General features: G+C 39.5%; 1 protein-coding gene across 3 annotated transcripts in view; it reads left to right on the top strand.

Moving 5' to 3' along the window:
- Window positions 1-18,827, top strand: part of spon1a (spondin 1a) — an 80,412-nt gene extending 61,585 nt beyond the window's left edge. For 2 of the 3 annotated variants that reach the window (XM_067487323.1, XM_067487304.1), the window contains exons 7-16: window positions 4,945-5,009; window positions 9,976-10,177; window positions 11,958-12,098; window positions 12,730-12,919; window positions 13,020-13,202; window positions 15,741-15,911; window positions 16,447-16,614; window positions 16,889-17,053; window positions 17,653-17,919; window positions 17,995-18,827. In XM_067487323.1, the coding sequence (XP_067343424.1) occupies window positions 4,945-5,009; window positions 9,976-10,177; window positions 11,958-12,098; window positions 12,730-12,919; window positions 13,020-13,202; window positions 15,741-15,911; window positions 16,447-16,614; window positions 16,889-17,053; window positions 17,653-17,919; window positions 17,995-18,158 (1,716 nt within the window). In that variant the 3' untranslated portion in view covers window positions 18,159-18,827. The remainder of the gene's footprint in view (window positions 1-4,944; window positions 5,010-9,975; window positions 10,178-11,957; window positions 12,099-12,729; window positions 12,920-13,019; window positions 13,203-15,740; window positions 15,912-16,446; window positions 16,615-16,888; window positions 17,054-17,652; window positions 17,920-17,994) is intronic. The other variant, XM_067487313.1, reaches the window with a different exon arrangement.
- The last annotated feature ends 346 nt before the right edge of the window (window positions 18,828-19,173 follow it).

The raw sequence follows: 19,173 nt of genomic DNA, 5'->3' as shown, positions 1-19,173 counted from the left end.
TCATGTGCCTCCATCTAACCCTGTCCTCTGCATCCTCTTCTCTCACACCAACTAACTTCATGTCCTCTCTCACTACATCCATAAATCTCCTCTTTGGTCTTGCTCTAGACCTCCTGCCTGGCAGCTCCAACCTCAGCATCCTTCTACCGATATATTTACAGTTTCTCCTCTGAACATGTCCAAACCACCTCAATCTGGCCTCTCTGACTCTCTTTATCTCCAAAACATCTAACATGAGCTGTCCCTCTGATGTCCTCATTCCTGTACCTGTGCATCCTCATCACTCCCAAAGAGAACCTCAACATCTTAAGATCTGCTACCTACCTTTTTTCTTCAGTGCCACTGTCTCTAAGCTGAACAACATTTTTGGTCTCACCACCGTCTTGAGCATCTTTCCTTTCATTCTCCTTTCTCCTTTCATTCACACTTTTCTCCACCTGCTCCAACCTGCTTCCACTCGCCTCTTCACCACACTCTCCATTGCTCTGAACCGTTGAACCTGAGTACTTAAAGTTTTGCACCTTCTTCACCTCTGCTCCCTGTAACTCTGTCCAACCTAGTATACAACTCCACATATGCTCCTTGTTTGGCCTTTGCCACCTCTACATTCGCCTTATGCTGCATCTCCCTGTACTCCTGTCTTCAGTCCTCTCAGTGTCCCACTTCTTAGCTAACCTCTTTCTCTGTATGCACTTCTGAACTTCCTCATTCCGCCAACAAGTCTCCTTGTCCACTTTCCTCTTTTCTGATGACACACCAAGTACCCTCCTACCTGTCTCCCTGATCACATTGGCTGTAGTGGTCCAGTCATCTGGAAGCACCTCCAGATGACCCAGAGTCTGTCTCAGTTCCTCTCTGAAAACTAAACAACATTCTTCGTTTTTCAACTTCCACCACTTCGTCCTCTGCTCTGCCTTTGTCCTCTTCCTCTTCCTCACCACCAGAGTCATTTTACACACCACCATCCTGTGTTGTCTGGCTACACTCTCCCCTACCAATACTTTACAGTCACTGATCTCTTTCAGATTACAACTTCTACACAAGATGTAGTCCATCCTAAGTCCATGCTTCTACCTCCGCTCTTATGTCACCCTATGTTCCTGCCTCTTCTGGAAGAAAGTGTTCACTACAGCCATTTCCATCCTCTTTGGAAAGTCTAAAGTGCATCTTTGTCATATTTGTATGTTTAAAAAAGATGATGACTGAATAAATATTGAAATATAAATAAGAGAATTCCAATTTCAAAGTAAATTCATTGTCATATTAATTGAAAAATAAAAAAAGAGCTTAATGGGAAAATAACCTGTAGATTAATTGAGAAATAAAATAAGGTTGTAGTTATTTCAGCCCTAGTTTAGAGTGGTTCAAGTGGGTTATGTGTAGAATGCAGTAACTGATTAAAATGTATCAGGATTCAACACTTACAGGCTGTGAATAAATTTTCATCAAAGGAAAGTCTCTGATGTCAATCATAAGGAAATAAGGAAAAAAGTATATTAGTAGTATATAATATGTATAATAGTATATTTTGGGGCAGGTGTGTCCGAAAGCTATGTAATAGCCAGAGACAGAGTTACTGAAATGTCAGGAGGTAATTGTGGAATATATCCAATTCATCAAAATGTCTAGGGAGTTTCTAAGTGGTAGCTTTCTGGTAATTGGTGAGTAATTCCTACCCAATGTTGTGTTGTTGCTTCTATTTGCGCTTTTCTTTTCTCCCTCCACTTTCCACTCACCCCAACCAGTCAAAGTAGATGGCCTGGTTCTGCTGAAGGTTTCTTCTGTTACGGGGAGGTTTTCCTCTCCACTGTTTTCTAGGACTTGCTCAAGGGGGATTTGTTGGGTTTCCTCTACATATCTTTATAGTCTTGGCTTTATTATGTAAAGTGCCTTGAAATGACTATGTTTTGAATTGGCGCTATATAAATAAAGTTTAAATGAATTGGAGTCTGGGGCAACCTTTAGGAATGTCACCACTCTGACAGTTGATCCAGACACATGCCATCACCATGACAACCTAGATCTGCTGGCAGATATATAGAGTTAATGGAGAGAAGCTGATTAATATGCATGTAGGATATAAATTGATGCTCAGTGGCAAATGTACCTTTGTTATCACATGCATATAGAGGTGACATTTTCACACACACACACCCAGTCAATGTAAAACTTCGCCCTACACCTAAAGACCAAAATAGAGGATATTAAACATTTTAAATTCTACTCATTCATAATTTCAAAAATAAACTATTTCCACATTTACAACTTTTAAGTAATAAACCTAAAAAATAAACACATAGAATTATCACCTTTCTGACAGTTTCAATATAAAAACTGAGAAATGATAACCTGGTAAAAGTAGAATTCATGGCAGAGCTACTGTATTGGGATTGTTCATAATGTTATGACTGATCGATGTAGTTTTATTAGCTGATTAGCACTGAACATTTTTGTTGTGTCCACAAACTTTACTGAAATAAATAATATATAACACACATTTTTATGTTTGTATCTATTTTAAAGTAGTAATGGGGAAAGTTCCATTCTTGAGTTGGATTTCTTTGTCACATCTACTCTCCATCCACTCTTAAATATAAAATGCCTTAGTTTTTGAAATCCAGTGCATCAAGAAGCACCCAATCTGCATAGTGGATACAGGTTAGATGTGTAGTTACTGTCAAGCTAATTAAACTGTACAAAAAGCAGCAACGTTGTGACAAACTTAACCATTAAAACAACACTATGTAGATTAACTTCACGGGCCATAACTAACTGCTTTCTGTCCTCTGAACCTAATCTCCTCAATGAGTGGGGGTCCTGCAGTGTGCATTTGCTAGTTTTAGTAGCACAAAGGGTGCATTTGTTTCCCGTTCTGCTTAGCAGGACATGTGGGTGGCAGATTGACATTCACGTCGTGTTCACAGGAAACGAAGGTGCTGAAGTTAGGATATAATGTTCAAAAAACAAATGCTCCTAGAATTTGGATAGCAGACTGAGAACAGGAGGCCTGTGCATTGGCATTATTACAAAGTTTAAAGGGTGGTGCTGTGTAGACAGCGCCGTATTTGTCATAAATTGATAGTGAGTACTAATAAATAATATGAAAATTCAGCAGCGTTGCCAGTCCATATGATAGTAGTGCTGCGCCACTATTTGATGAATATGGAAGAATTCTCTAAACTAGATACTACCTGCCTGTCTGCTATTTTCTGAGAAAACATCCTGTTAAAGTAGGTGTTTCCCCTTCTCATTTAGGATCTGTCTTTGTTTAAGAGATTACTATATAACACCTTACATCTCTGTCTGCAGCTATCATCTGTGGTAAAGATGCAGCATAAGAGAAGTCATATTCCAGTTGGCTGAGGGTAAACTAAAGGGCCCCAATCAAGACAATCTGAGTAGGTGGTCATGAATAATGCAAATTCAATGCAAATAAATTCTGCAGCTTGAGAACACAGGAGAATCTAGGTTATTAATGAAGAGTTTAGTTTAGGGTGTAAATGTCCATTAATGCTTTTAAACTTTCTTCTGACTTCACTGTAATAAAAATATTTCACTGATTCTAGCTTAAAAACCCCTTCAGATGACATCACCCAGAGGGGTTTACATCATTAGTTGTTCAGATAATGTCATCTGGGGGAGTTCTGGAGGCATGATTACAAACTCCAAATGATGTTGTATAGAAGCATTTTTAGAAGATATTTTTATATAAGGAAGTCAGGGGGACGTTTAATGGCATTTACAGTATGTACATGTACTATCCGAACCAGAACTGTAAGAAGGAAGTTAAAAAAATCAGTGAAGGCATCCTTTAAGTTATATTACTCTGAAAGAAATGTACTAGGAAATTAGATAAAACCTGTTTGAAACACTTGGTAAACACATTTAAAACGAGGGCCATTAGTTTAAGTAAGCTCAGACAGTCCTATCAGTGTCGATGGCTGTGACCAGTTCATGACTGAATAAGCTCAATTGAAGGATTTATTTTCCCTTTTATTTCAGCAACACATTAAACAAAACTAGAAAACAAATAATTTTTGCAGTTGGTGCCTATTTATAAAACCCAAACAAATTGTCAAAAAGTATTAGTTAAGCCAAATCTATCACATTATATAATAACAAAGGTGAACTTCTGCTGAGCCCCGTTTAAAGTATAATCCCAGTGCCTCATTTTCAGAGCATTATATATGTTCTCTGCTGCATAAAATCTCCATTTCAGCCACTAATCAGTGTAAAGGCGCTTTAAAGTATTTCAGGCTGTATATTGCAGACTCAAGATTATAATTTAATAACCTCGACACTCTCATTGCCATCCATTATTTGTTTTGAATTAATTTTATGTTGTAAACTTGGGAGCATGTTGAGTTACATCTGAATAGCATGAGTGGCATTTAATGCAAACTCAGTATTGGTAAATGGTAAAAAAAAAGCTTTGTTTTTAATTATGCTATTGATTCTGCAGCCTTGTAACTGTGATCTCTGTGATGCCAAGAAAATATCTGTACTAGTCCTGTATCAAGAAAGAAATTGTTATATTTTTTCGGATTTAAAAATTAATGTTTACCTTTTGGGTTTATAGTTCCTCAACCAGTGTATTAAAATAGTAGTTTTTTTTCTTTTGTAATCCCTTTTGTTCCAAATTCTCTTTAATCCTCTGGGCCATATTTCATTTTTTAAAATTGAAAATAATCTTTGTTCCCCAGCTGTCTGCTTCAGTGCTTTTCCTCTCTAGTTGGAGGTGTGTATTCAGCTCATTTGACCACACACACCAGCTTCATCCACAGCTCTTAATGATTTTGTAGAAGTGTAGGGATGGGAAAAAACGCCATTGAGCCCTCTATAATCATTCACCTGTGAAGCATGATGGTTCAGTAGTGAAGTTCAATTACTTCGGGGGAACTGAGTTTGAGTTTGTGAATCTTCTTGTCTCTGTGTTTTCTGTAGGGTGATGAGGTCCTGACAGTCATCAAAATGAAAGCACAGTGGCCAGCCTGGCAACCACTTAATGTGTAAGTAATATATCTTGTATGTTATGATACTGGGCAACATGGAATGGTTAGCGCTGTTGCCTAACAACTAGAATGTCACAGCTTCCCATCCATGGCTGTCTGTGGCCTTTCTGTCTGGAGTTTGCATGTTCTCCCCATGCTTGCATGGATTTCCTCCGCTTTCCTCCCACAGTCCAAAGTCATGCATGTTAGGTTAACTGGTGACTCTAAATTGCCCATAGGTAGGTAGAAAAATGAGCAAGCGCTTCTAAATAGGTAAAAGGATTGTCTGTGCGAAGGGCATCGCATGAAGTCAGCCTAACTGCAGACAGCTTCCAAGATGTAAAGTATTGCTCACAAAATGAAAGAAATATTCTCGTGTTTGCCAAATAACATGAAAATAAGCCTGATCAATATTGGCAGCACATTTTTACATCTAATGAACCAAATTAATTCTGGGAGGATCAAATGGATTCCATCATGTTTGCCATGGGCCTGGCCAGGACTACCAAAGTGCCAGAACAAGAAAGTTAGTATCCTAAGTTGGTCCCAGAGCTTGGTACTAGTAAAAACCCAGCTCAAACAGTCCCCTGAAACTGCCAGCTACATAAACCCACGGTGGAGGATTTCACAACATACTCATTTCACAAAAGCCATTTAATCTCTTATTCATGAGAAAAACACATTCTGCAAAGTGGTGCAGGCCTGTGCTGTGTTCTTTCTTCAACCACACACCCCACGTTTCGTCTCCGAAGGGGAAAACACATCCAGGGATAGAGATGGCAATATCCACTAGGGCTTATTAGTGTACTCTGTGTTGTGTATGCTGCCAGTTAATTGTTTCACACAGTGATGTCAACATCAGATCAATGTCATTAGTTCGCAACAAGAAGAGCACATGACATTATGTATTGAAAACTACGTGGAAATGTCCTCACCATGAAGTAGACTGATGAAAGAGACTTAATTACAGTATAGGTGGGCTTTAGTCAACCAACTCAAGGAAACACCTGTTAGGCCTTGAAAGCTGTCTCCATGTTTGTGCTGTTTCAGGTGTATTTAAATATGTATGTTTGTATAGAGAGAGACTGTTTCTTCCATTTCACACAGAGCCTCTCTCTGTTGGATTTAATGATTTCTTCATTGCCATCTAGTTTTTCGAGATGCAGGAGATGAAGTGCCTCCTCTTGAACCAAGCTTTCATTTTTATTTGAATATAAAGAGCAAAATAATTGCTGGAACAGAGGGCAGAAGCAGCAGAGATGTAGAAGCAGAGTAGAGGTGGGAGATGAAGAAAAAGAATTGGGCTGAAGACGTGACGGCTATTACCGCAAATACTACAGCAGTATGCCTACAGCAATAGCTCTTCTGAGCCCCACTGCACCTATCACAGTATGTTAGAGCTAAATTAAAATATAGTTAGAATGTTTTCCAAGAAAGAAGGTATAGTAGGCGGAGCACTGTCTTGTATACCACCTTTCAAAACATGTACAAATCAGTGATTAAGTTGCCCCCACCCCCTGAGACAGACAGCACAGAGCTTTTTATGACACATGAAAAAGCCCTTATTACTGAGAACAAATCTTTTTAGATTAATTTATGTGTAAGGAACAACAGTTGAAACTGTAAATTAAATCCATGTCACTTAAAGTCTGACTTCTCAGACTTGGTCGACAGCTGTTTTTCTGTAAACTGGCAGCAAGCCTTAGCAGTGAAAGAATTTATTTTTATTTTTTTTTAATATCTCCTTTCCCCCTTCTTTTTCTTGTTAAGACACCCAGTTCAAGCCTTTCTTTAAAGTAAAGGATGTGCACTCACTCTTCTCGGCTCCCCTCAGCCTATAATTATTTGGACACAAAGCACAGCATGTTATGATGGCTTTCAAAATTGCTCTGTACGTTAGATGAGACAGAGGCTGAAGTTGATTAATTACTACATTCTCTGGGCACAGAAGAAGTGAAGGTATTGCATAAAGCATGTAGTTACATTTGCTAAAAACAAGGGCAGAAATTTTATTCATAACTTGACATTTACATTTTGGTTATGTCACTAACTACCTACACAGAAGAAGGCAGAGTCTATTAGTAGGCAGACTTCAGTATGTGAGCTGCATAGTGCAACTAAAACAAATTGAGTCCGTCCAAAAGACAACTGGAAAAGCAAAGTTTGGGAAGCTTGCTTACAGCACAAATTTAGCAAACATATTTCTACATTGTCTAGCATGATGCCTTACCTTTAAAATGATGTATGAATGTAAACAATACTGCTTGATCTGGTTAAAGGTTTTCTTCAAAACTTACTCCTACATGCAGCCACTTAAACAAATGGGAACAAAACATTTACTGAGACTATCTTCTTTGGGTCCTAACAAAACACATTGATAGTTTCACCCATCAAAAACTACCCATTACTCTCTTTCCCCTCCCACTTTCAAACAGATTTGTTTTATTGCTAATATTTTCTTTATTAGTCCACCCACCTCTTTGCCACTTTGTACTGGATTAAAATAGTGGCATTACTGTATGACAGTTACTGTACATGACCTCCATGACACTCAGCTGGTTCCTTGTTGTCTCCCCACATCCACATTCTCTTGTCAGGCATCTTCCTAGCAACCAAAGCGCTGCTCTGGTGTTGTGCATGGTTACATTTGATTAGCAGCTAGAACAAATATGCTGGTTGTCAACATTGTGAAATGAGTAGCATGTGGAGACAAACCTACAGCTGTTAATTTGTTATTTTCATAATTTCTGTCGCTGTAGGAAGAACTTTTTCGACTTATGTGTTTATAGGAAAGCAGGCAGCCGTGACCCACTTCGGTTGTTGTAGCTAAACTGCACCCATGTATTTTTGCTCACCAGAAACATGTGAAACTTCATGTTAAGGTTGTCGACCAATCTGATCAAACTGAGCTTTAACGTTAAGCACTGCTTTAGCGAGCCTGTCTGCAGGGTAATTAACGCTCCAACTTTTAGCAAGCCGGTTAAAATTATATTGGCTATTTTGTTACCTTAGCACAAAACACTGATTTGGCATCTACAAAAATAATTTTTTGGAACAGTCAAATGCAAGGAAAGGACTGATGACAAATATCCATGTAACAACACCATGACACCTACTAATGTCCATATAACACCTCCTCAAAAACCTGCACCTGCACACATTTATAAACCAGAACCATTTTTGTTTTTGAATAACTGAAGTAATTCACTGGGGTTATCTAAGGTAATTAATCCCATCCATATTTGCTACTAGGTTTCTCTGTCTCCTATTTTCTGTCAATTACACTTTACCTTTTTGCAGAGACCAGGTGGCTGTCTGAGATAAACCACACACTTGCAGGATTCACTGAGCACAAGCCCCAGAGTGTCGAGACAAGTTGTGTGTTTCCAAGGGATAAAGGCTATTTCTCATCCACAGAGGCCATCATTAGTAGAGTGCACGAGGGCGGGCCAGAGTTGGCTGAAGTCAAATGGATTTGTATGGGCATGATGACAGCTGAAAAGGAATCGCTGGCTAATTGTCTGTTACAATAAGAAACTTCCCACTTATAATCAATCTTGCGTTGGCAGTGAAATTTCTTGTAATTAGTTTAGCTGTCAGTCATTGGTCAGGGCCGATGGCCAGATGTGTGTTTGTCTTCTGTGCTGGAACAAAGCAAATGTTGTGTGGAGATGGATGTTATCTGTCAATGTGTGACGAGATAACGTCAGCTAAACATTTTCCACTCACTAATTTTCCTTGCTCTCTCTCTAAAGTTCTGTCATGTTTCTCCTCTGGTTTAGCACAATATATTTTCACACCATTTCTTATCCACCCTTTCCTGTCATCATTTTAAAAAGCAAGAAAAACATTATTCAACAACTGCAGCTCAGTAGTCAGTGGCACGAATGAACTATCTAAGCATTATGTAGGTGTTGAAGAGTATTATCAGTCTCGTATGAGTTTAAACAACGAGGTGTGTGTATACTGTTTGGAGATGTCCCAAGCCAGTTTTACAAATCAGTAAGGGAGATGATACAGGCACATTTTAATGGAACGGCCCTAATGTTTCAGTGATGCTGTTTTATGACTGCCAGGCTTCACATTGCCAGCAATTTGTTTGTAACTACTTTTCAAGTAGTTTTAAAATGTTGTAACTGTGTAACTAATCCTAATGTAGTGAGGTGCTGTCAATGCCTCCCACAAAAGATTTACAGAACAGTACTTGTATTATGTTGGGATATTTATTTCTTAAGGTTGTCGAGCATGGCTTGTCCTTTCAATCACTCAGAGGACCAACTGTGCGTCACATATCATCTCAAAAGCTTTGACGCACTGATTGTTGATTGATTTAGACTCTCATGCTAGAACTCTGTATTTCCAAATGTTAAGATTAAATACAGGGACACATCTAATCAGCATTCTGTCTGTGTATATATTTATTTTAGACCTATGAAGCACATGTATTGTTTGAGTATGAAATGAGTAACAGCTGTGTCATTAAGGTAAATCGTGTATAAAGTGAGGGGTTGGCCTAGGTATCTGCAATATCACAGGACTTTGAAGAAGGAAAAAAATAATTTCTTTGGATATTCCTTATGTGTGGATTAATTAAATATAACTGTCACAGTGGCTGAGTACTGTGTTTAAAAATCTACATCCTGCATTGCATCCCTGACTGAGACACTGTAATTGAAGTGTCATCATTTGTAAATTGTGTATTAGGAATGTGTCCTAGTTTACTTCTTGTGTCTGAGCTTTGTTGGCTATTTTAGGGCAGCTTGCTCTTTACAAAATTGCAAATGTATGGTTTTACAAGTTCACAAGTAGCAGCATCATTATATTTGATTTTCCTGAAGGGGAGTAGGTGCAGCATAGCCTCAGGTCTTCTGAAGGGCACAGTTTCATAGCTACTGGGTAATATAACCTGCTTGTCAGTTAAGATGCAGCTAATGTCTCTATTTCTATTTGCATTTACAAACTGCTTTTTTTGCCCACTCCTCAGGCGGGCTGCCCCCTCAGCCGAGTTCTCAGTGGATCGCACCCGTCACCTCATGTCTTTCCTGACCATGCTGGGGCCCAGCCCCGACTGGAATGTGGGTCTGTCTGCTGAGGATCTGTGTACCAAAGAGTGTGGGTGGGCCCAGAAGGTGGTCCAGGACCTGATCCCCTGGGATGCAGGTACTGACAGTGGGGTGACATATGAAGTAAGTAAAAACACTGATTTTTCTCCCAAATAACTGTAAGAATGTTTATTTATTCTTTGTGCACAATGACTGGTCCAGCTTTTCAAGCAAGTTGACATTTCGTCATTCCTTTCAAATATCCTGTTAACATTTGCGTCATTAAAAAGACAAAGTTCCCCAGTTAAGTTTTTAATCTTACTTTTGGAAAAATCAGTATATTGTGAGTGAAATATTTAGTGAAACCACATTTTAAAAGTCACCAGTGATCTTAATTTTAATGAAATACGTTTGTGTCCCTCATGTAAAGAACACGTCAACTCAGGTTACAAACCCACAGTTCCATAGGAGTCGCAGCCTGTTCCAAACTGTTATTCTCTCTGCCTTTTACCGCTTGGATCACCCGCTGAGTCTTCACTCCACACTCTCATTTCGATCTGTCATTAAACCAACCTCTTCCTTTTCATATGCCTGTCTGCTCCCATTTACAGTCGCTCCCTCTCTCGCCTCTTCTCATACTTTCAGCCTGCAACAATTCAAGTGTCATCACCCATCCAATTCTCCTTTAACAGCTTTGAATGTCTTCCCCTCCCACCCTCACCCTGAGGTGCTGTCTGCTCCGTGTTCAGTGTCTCCAGTCAGCACTAACAGATTAGGCTGTGTGTGCGTACGTTTGACCAAATTCTGTGACTACATGTGTGAAACCTTTGGCTGATCCCTCAGAGCTCACAGATGAACCCACTGAACTCTGCTCTCTCGCTTGTTTTGGATGGCTTCAGAAAATAATTTCATCCCAACTCATCCCTCTTCATCTTCTTCTATTTTTTTTTCTCTCACCCACCCACACTCCTTTGTAAACCACGCCTGTCTTACAGATGCTAGATGAAACTGTACTGTAATAATCAGGAACATTGAGTTTGTTTTACCTTACTCGCTGGCATCTAGGACTAGAATTTCATTTTGTATATCGCAAGCTTTTTACTATGAGGCCAGTTGCTGAGGAGTCATGCAGGAAGAGACATAAGATACTGTGTGAGGTGAAAGGTGTTATTGTAATTTAGCTCACTTGTCATGACACTGAGAAGCTGGAATGCAGTAGAGCTCAAGACGTGGTCACGGAAGCAATGAAGGTGCTTTTACCCTTTAATATCCACTTTCCTCTGATTGTATGATTGGAATGAGCATCAAATATTAAATGTCTTAGATTCATAACTTGGCTAAATCTGAACACACAGATATAAAACACATCTTTATGATGGACCGTTAATGAAAGATCATTGAAAGCAGCCCTCCATCCAAAAATACACGGTGCAGCAGAGGATAGTGAAACATTGTGACTTTGACTCAGTAACAAAGTTGTTAAAGGCACAGGACTGTAACAGAGTAATGAGATCTCTCCTTTGTGCCATTAGTTTTACTGTATCTTTTAATTAGTGGCCACTCATTACCCTTCTGCCTATCTTCTGCTCTGTCCCACAAACAAAAACAATGCTGCTCTGTGTTTTCTTTTCTGGGTGGCCACAGTGGGGGGAGTGAAGGATGAGCTGGTCTTCTGCCTCCAGACAGCCTCTGGCGGTGGTGCTTCTATCAACCCCATGCTGGCAGACCTTTACTGTTGCCTAATAAGAGCAGCCGCCATATAAACTATAGCACTTCTCCACAGCTGCTCTCTGACTTTGAGACTTTAGCTTAGTGTAACTTTGACTGACTTTATGCTCATTTTGTAAAGTATTTTTCAAACAAACCTCGCAGCTCCACAGCTTTGTGGCTCATGAGCTTTTATCTTTCGCTCTGCTTCTTCTAGTCTCCCAACAAGCCGACTGTGCCCCAGGACAAGATCCGCCCTCTAACGAGTCTGGATCATCCACAGAGCCCTTTTTATGATCCTGAGGGTGGCGCTATCACACCTGTGGCCAGGGTGGTGGTGGAACGCATTGCTCGAAAGGTCAGTTGTATAACCACAAAGTTCTTGTGTTATAAAAAGTATTTGTAGACTCAAATAATGAATAATATTCAGATATAAATGCTATTTTAAAGCACAGACAGGAATGAGAACTTGAGTATGAGTGGACATCAATCGAGCAACTGATGTACTACTTTTTTGGGGTGCAGGGTGGGTGTTCTGTCAACACTACTAAAGTTAACAAAAATGAAATTTAGGATTTTCTCAATTTGATTCATCCAATGTCATATTTTAGTAGTACAAATATTAAGTTTCCTACTTTGCAGTAGGTAAGGTATAATTACAAAGTTTATTAGTAATATTTTTGTGATTTTAATCACCTAGCATTATATTATGCAAGTGCAATATTTGGACTGATTACCATCAGTGTCAAGGTTATCATTAGTTAAACAATTTATAGTTAAACTTACAAAAATACACACAGGTATTAAAATTCACTTTGTATGAAACATAAATGGGATTTATTGGCTGCCGAAAGCAGTGCCTGGGATTCATGGTTGTAGACTAAAAAGGTATAAAGCCTTACCAGTCCCTCAGTGGCACCTAGAGGCAGAAATGTGGAATTTAACACATTTCAGTTTACACTTGCAGAATGTGTACTGTTTCTTTCCAGATTCTGACCTTTCATTACCTGCACATTGCAACTCTAATAACCCAAAAGAAAAAGAAAAAACTGCCAAGTGGTGAAGTACTATACCAACACCACTGTGTGTCTGCATGTCCACAGGGTGAACAGTGCAACATTGTGCCAGACAACGTGGATGACATTGTAGCAGATATCGCCCAGGAAGAGAAAGAGGAAGGTGTGGATCCCGTTTCCATTTCACTCTGCTTCTACAAACCACTAAAAGCACAATAGACAGCATTTAGGTCATCATATTTATTCCCTTTACCGTCCCGCAGATGATACCCCTGAGACGTGTATCTACTCCAACTGGTCTCCCTGGTCTGCCTGCAGCTCAGCCACTTGTGAAAAGGGCAAGCGAATGAGGCAGAGGATGCTGAAGGCCCAGTTGGACCTTAGTGTTCCTTGCCCACACACTCAGGATTTTGAGCCTTGCATGGGGCCTGGATGCAGTGATGAAGGTGAGGATGATGTAAAAGACAATCAGAACTTTCTAAAGGTACAGTATCCACTTAGCCCTTTTATGAATATGTTCAATCTGTTAAGTTTTAAGGTTATTGCATCCATTAATGTGACATCTAAAAAACTGAGGCCGTGTTTTAAAACTAGCCTTTGTTGGTGCAGGGCCATTGATGATCATACCCGAGGCTCCATTGTACAGCTGCAATTATGTTGGTTCAGAATAAAGGTGAAGGAGGGCACTCTGTTAATATGGAAGCCTTTTAAACTTCATAGCAAGTTCAATTGCAGGAGGCCATTAAATATATTTTGAAAGATGTAAAAAGTACTTCACCAAGGAAATTATGTCTGGTGGTTCAAGGTTTCCATTCTTAATGTGGAGAGGTACAAGCCTCACATGACAGACTCACTGAACAACACTGGCAGCAGTGCAGAGAGATTCACCCTTATGAATAATCAGATTTGCTCGATTAGAGATCTTTTTGTGAAGTGCAAAATAAAGCTATATCAGAAGCAGGAAAGACTGATTTAAAGTAACATTAGCACCATAATCATTTAAGTTATTTTAAAAAATCTCAATATGGATGCCCACTAAGATGAGATTTTCCTGACCTTGTCCTTTAATGTATTCAGAATAATTAGAATACTAACTCAGATATGTGAATGGACTTCAGTAAATAATGCATTAAAATAACAGCATTACATTATTTAATACTGACGCACCTAATTTTTCAAGCATTTATTGATCCAAATGCTTAAGGTCCTGGCTCAGAAATGGTAAGTGCATTCATATGATCTAAATAACTAGAACATTTTTACTAAAACTGACCCAGCTGGATCTTCTAGAACGGTATCCGCTCACATGAGATTGTGCAGCAGTGTCACACATAGGAGCATCTTCCCTTGATTTTGATGAAGATGATTGGATTCTGCACAGCTTTAATTCAGCTAATACCTGTCCTGTTAAAATATTAAATTGGCTTCGGACATGTTAAAAAGTGCCAAATACAATTACATCATTGGTCACAGCACAGCAGACCACTTAAACAATATACATCGACTAAGGCAATATCACCAAAAAGGAACTAAAGTCAAATCTAGCCTGTTCCAAAATGCAGTTTCACAGTAAGGTCTTAAGCAGTTAAGAGAACAGCTTTACTACACACTTCTCTATAGTTCAAGTAGTGATGGTTATTTTTATGTCCAGAAATTTAGTTGTATGCTATTGTAATTACATCCCTTAAATGTAAGTGAAAGATTGATCAGGGCCCCTGATATGCTTGGTAGAATCTAAATGTTTTTGCTGGACTCTAATTTGCAGTTGACTGTGAGAATGATGTACAGCACTTTGTGCTGTTGGGTGAACTTATGCAACCTGTTTTTAATTCAGTCACCACTACTTTGACCACTTCCTTTCCAGCTCAAATGTTTGTGTAGGCAAAATAAAAGGCACTGATGCTCAGATAATTGCACAACAAACCAGCAGCACAGGAAAGCAAGTGTGTTAATCACTTAAGGTGCAGCTGAATGTTGGAACCATTATCTATAAAAAGAAGGTAGGTTCCTCCTTATGTATTGTATATTAATTAAAAAAAGGAATTCACCAAATGCTAAGCTCCAACAAGCAGTAGTGCAGTGACTTTTTCCAGGTCTGTCTAAAATTAGCACTGCTTACAAATTTTTATCACTTGGAACAAGATCTGTGGAAGTTTTATGGTGAGAAACATTTGGAATGTGTGTATTTCACCTGTGATACTCCCACTGTTATTTCAACACTAATTAGACTGTCAGTCACACATCGAGGTGGACACCTAAGCGAAGCAACGTATCCTGTTTGGACCCGTTTTTCCCTGTGTCTGAATATGGAAATAAAGACAAGAAAACTTGTGTAAGAAACAACGTAGAAAACTATTTACGCCCTTCTGTGCTGGGGAAGAAAAACTAAACTTAAAAGTCTTTAAGAAGTTTCACCTGTCTAATGTCAGTTTCCAGTGCAGCAAAGCAGGATTAACTACAATGGTTTTTTGGTCCTCTATTTGATAGACCCTAGGAAGAGACTCAAACCAGTGGAATACCACATTTCTGTGCTAAAGAAATGTTAGCAGCCTACATTTGACAATTGCTCACCTGCATTTAAGAAACATAATACATAATCCTTCCTTTCTAAAACATCCCGTTAATCACAGCAGCAGATTATTCCCATTGAACATTGGACTCCTCTTCATAGATGGCGTTATACTGTAGCTACAGTATATTAGCCATTACTTGAACCAAGGTCCCCAGCAAATCTGAGTAGGGGCTCACAAATAATGCAAATCTACGTAAATAGCTCCTAAAACAGCTGGTGGAGAATCTGAGCTGTTGTGAAATATGGATGAAACGTGAATACAATTCCACAGAAAACAGTCAATATTTGTAAATCTTAGTCTCATAGTGCCATAATGCTAGATCAGATTATTTTTTTGCCTTTTAAATCTGAGTAGTTAACAAAATCCCAAACCTCTCCTGAAGCTTGGTAATCCTTTCCCTTTGGCTTTTAGATGCTTCCACTTGCATGATGTCAGAGTGGATCACCTGGTCTCCATGCAGTGTGTCCTGTGCAATGGGCACACGTTCCCGGGAGCGGTATGTTAAGCAGTTCCCTGACGATGGCTCAATATGCACGCTGCCTACAGAAGAGACTGAAAACTGTGTGGTCAATGAGGACTGCTGTAAGTTTCCTACTAGGGTGATTTGTCCAACTTCTGTACTGATGATGTGAGCATTGGGCTTGCAACTCCATATGCCATTTCAATGGAAGGGGAACATCATACTAATGCACATGCTCAGTGTCCGTCTCAAAGGTTAGAATAAAATAATGAAAATTAAATCAGTGCTTTTCATTTCATTATAAAGAAAAAAGATGTAACTCAGTTGGTAAGGTGGTCTTGCAGGGACCACAGGGTAAGTGGTTCAGTCCCCGATCCCGGCTATATCATAGTGTCTCTGAGCAAGACACTGAACCTAGGTTGAGTCAGGAAGAGCGTCTGACATAAAAACGGCCAAATTAGCATGCAGAAAATGATCCGCTGTGGCGACCCTGAAGTCACGGGATAAGCACAAAATCTATGATTAAAGAGCATTTGCAGTAGCTAAATGTGCATTAAATATTATGTTGATGGGGGGGAAAAAAACGTTTTTTTGACATTATAGAACAGATATATAGATCCAATAGAGGTTTACCCCATCTTCCCCTCTTGCTCTTAGCTCCCAGCAGTTGCCTGGTCACAGAGTGGGGTGAATGGGATGTCTGCAGTGCCACTTGTAGTCTTGGCATGAAAAGGAGAGAGCGCATGGTGAAGATGCCTCCTGCAGATGGCTCCATTTGTGGGGCAGAGGTGCTAGAAGTGGAGAAGTGCATGATGCCAGAATGTCGTGAGTAGCAGCACTTTCAGGACAACTATCCTGACACTTCCTACACTTCAAATCTGGTCTCATTAACCAAATGAGGCTCAAGGAGCCAATAGAACAGTAGTTTAACTGTAGATTCTTATTTTAATTATAAATGGTTAACAATCTGAATACCTTTAAAATTAGCAATAAAACACAAACCTGTTCTGCTTTATTATATAGCTGTGTGACACATTTAGCCATGTTGTATATATCACACTAAATAATTGTGTTAATGAGCAGTTCCTGCTGCACACAGACACAATTCCCTGCTTGCTGACTCCGTGGTCGGACTGGAGTGACTGCAGTGTAACTTGCGGGAAAGGTTTGAGGACACGGCAGCGGATGCTCAAGTCACCTGTGGAACTGGGAGAGTGCACAGAAGATTTGGAACAAGTGGAGAAGTGCATGCTGCCCGAGTGTCGTAAGTGATCCATATCTACATGCCCACACACTGTACAATATGCACAGGACATGGCTTCAGTTAAAGATCAAACCGTCAGCAACACTTGCTGAACAACTTTACAGTAATATGACCAACGCATTTTATATAACAATAAAGCTGTTTAACAATCTGCAAGTGTTGCCAGCAATTTCACCTTAATGTTTCATCCCCTATTCAGTTGCACCAGAGATTCTTCTTTTACTACAGACTGGCTTCAGAAAGTATTGAGACCCACTTACTTTTTACATAAAAAATTTCAGTCCCCACCAGTCTATGCTGCATAACCTTCTAAAATCAAAATATATAGAAGTATTACATGATGTATAATTACTACTTTCTGAAATCATCACACTTTTTATTAAGTTGGTGAAGAACTATGTGGTAATGTGAAAACAAATTGCACTGTCTGGCAAACGTAGAGCATTCTCAGTAGTCCCACTGTAAAATTTTAAATTAGTTGCACTATATATTCCCTAGACGTGATTTTTAAAAACTGTTGAACAATTGTTTGACTTAACAAGGGTGTAAAGTGGTTTAAATATATGCTAACGTCACTCTTTCCATTTCTGTCTACTCAGCCATAGACTGTGTCATGTCGGAGTGGGCAGAGTGGTCAGAATGTAATAAGTCCTGTGGGAAGGGTCACACAATCCGCACACGCATTATAAAGCTGGAGCCACAGTTTGGAGGAGACCCCTGTCCCGAAGCCATCCAGAGGAAGAAGTGTAAGATCCGAAAATGCAGCCGAGGACAAGCAAACAGTGGGGAGAAGAGCCTACGCAAGGAGCAGCGGGAAAATAAGAGGAGCAAACAGCGTGGATCTGAGATTGTCTCAGAGCATCCAGGTTGGTATCCTTCTCATTCCCATCGGAACTACATTACTGCACACACTTATCTGACAATCTTTTTCTGTTTCTTAGGGTGTAAAATGAGACAGTGGTCAAACTGGACGGAATGTACCAAGCTGTGTGGTGGCGGTATTCAAGAACGAGTCATGACAGTGAAGCAGAGGTTTAAGACTGCCCAGCTGTCCAGCTGCAAGGACAGGAAGGAGATCAGGGCTTGTAATGTGCATCCATGCTAGGAAGACACAGGGGGATGGGGACAGGACATGGTGTGGGACACTGTCGCACAATGATCCAATGCACTCTGTTTAGGGCTGAGATGGCACCTTTGCGTCCGTGCCGGTTAAGTCCAGGGCTCCATTCAGGTGGTTGTCAGGAGAAGGAGAAATTAAAAATTGACCTAAAAATCTCTGGATTTAAACTAGGCCTGTTCTTCAGTGCTATCAAACTAGCTCTGATACACATACATAGTCTTTTGTAAGATTACTGTAAACATGTTGTGGTATATATTGAAAAATATAATTCAATAAGATAAAGAACTGTTACATCTCGTTGTATTCTTAAGTAGTCCATTATATTCTAGACTTTAAAGCACAGATGCTCAGCCATTCCAGTGTTTTATATGCCTTCAGTTGTTTCTAGGTCACAAAATGCCCAGTTGACTTTTTACCCAGCTATACAATTGTACATGTAGATGCACCACAATTGATATCTATATGATTTTGAACATTATTAGAAAATTTCTTATGTGTCTGCTGTGGAATTTTTTGATAAGAATGTGTCCCAAGATTCTTACCAAAGTCTTGTGTTGATGTTTTTCAGATCTTTTCCCTTATGTCTGTTCCTCTAACATAATTAATATTTTGGAATAATATCACCTTTACAATAAAAGTAAATGTGACAATTTGTCACTTGGACTTGTCTTTTTTTTTTAAGGGGATGAGATGTTACATCACGATGGTTTACACGTTTGCTTCCACTAGATGGCGATGGCTCTTTGAAAAAAAACTGCTTATCAGGAAACTTGAGCATCAAGAATAAAGGGGGGGGGGGGGGTTTGTTCTGTGATGAATGATACTAGAGTGGGTTTTTTTTTTTTTTTTGGTTTACAAATACTACTGATAAATTGCCTGCAACTAATCATGTGTCACACAGTAGCAAATTCTACAACTTCTAGTTAAAGGTGATGTAACATTAAGGGTCCACTCACATGGGGGTTGGTGAGCACTGAGTCCTTTCTATGCACATCTCCCC

Source organism: Channa argus, chromosome 2 (genome assembly GCF_033026475.1).
Source record: "Channa argus isolate prfri chromosome 2, Channa argus male v1.0, whole genome shotgun sequence".
Taxonomy (NCBI): domain Eukaryota; kingdom Metazoa; phylum Chordata; class Actinopteri; order Anabantiformes; family Channidae; genus Channa; species Channa argus.
Note: the sequence above shows the minus strand (reverse complement) of the source record. Positions and strands in the feature narration are given on the sequence as shown.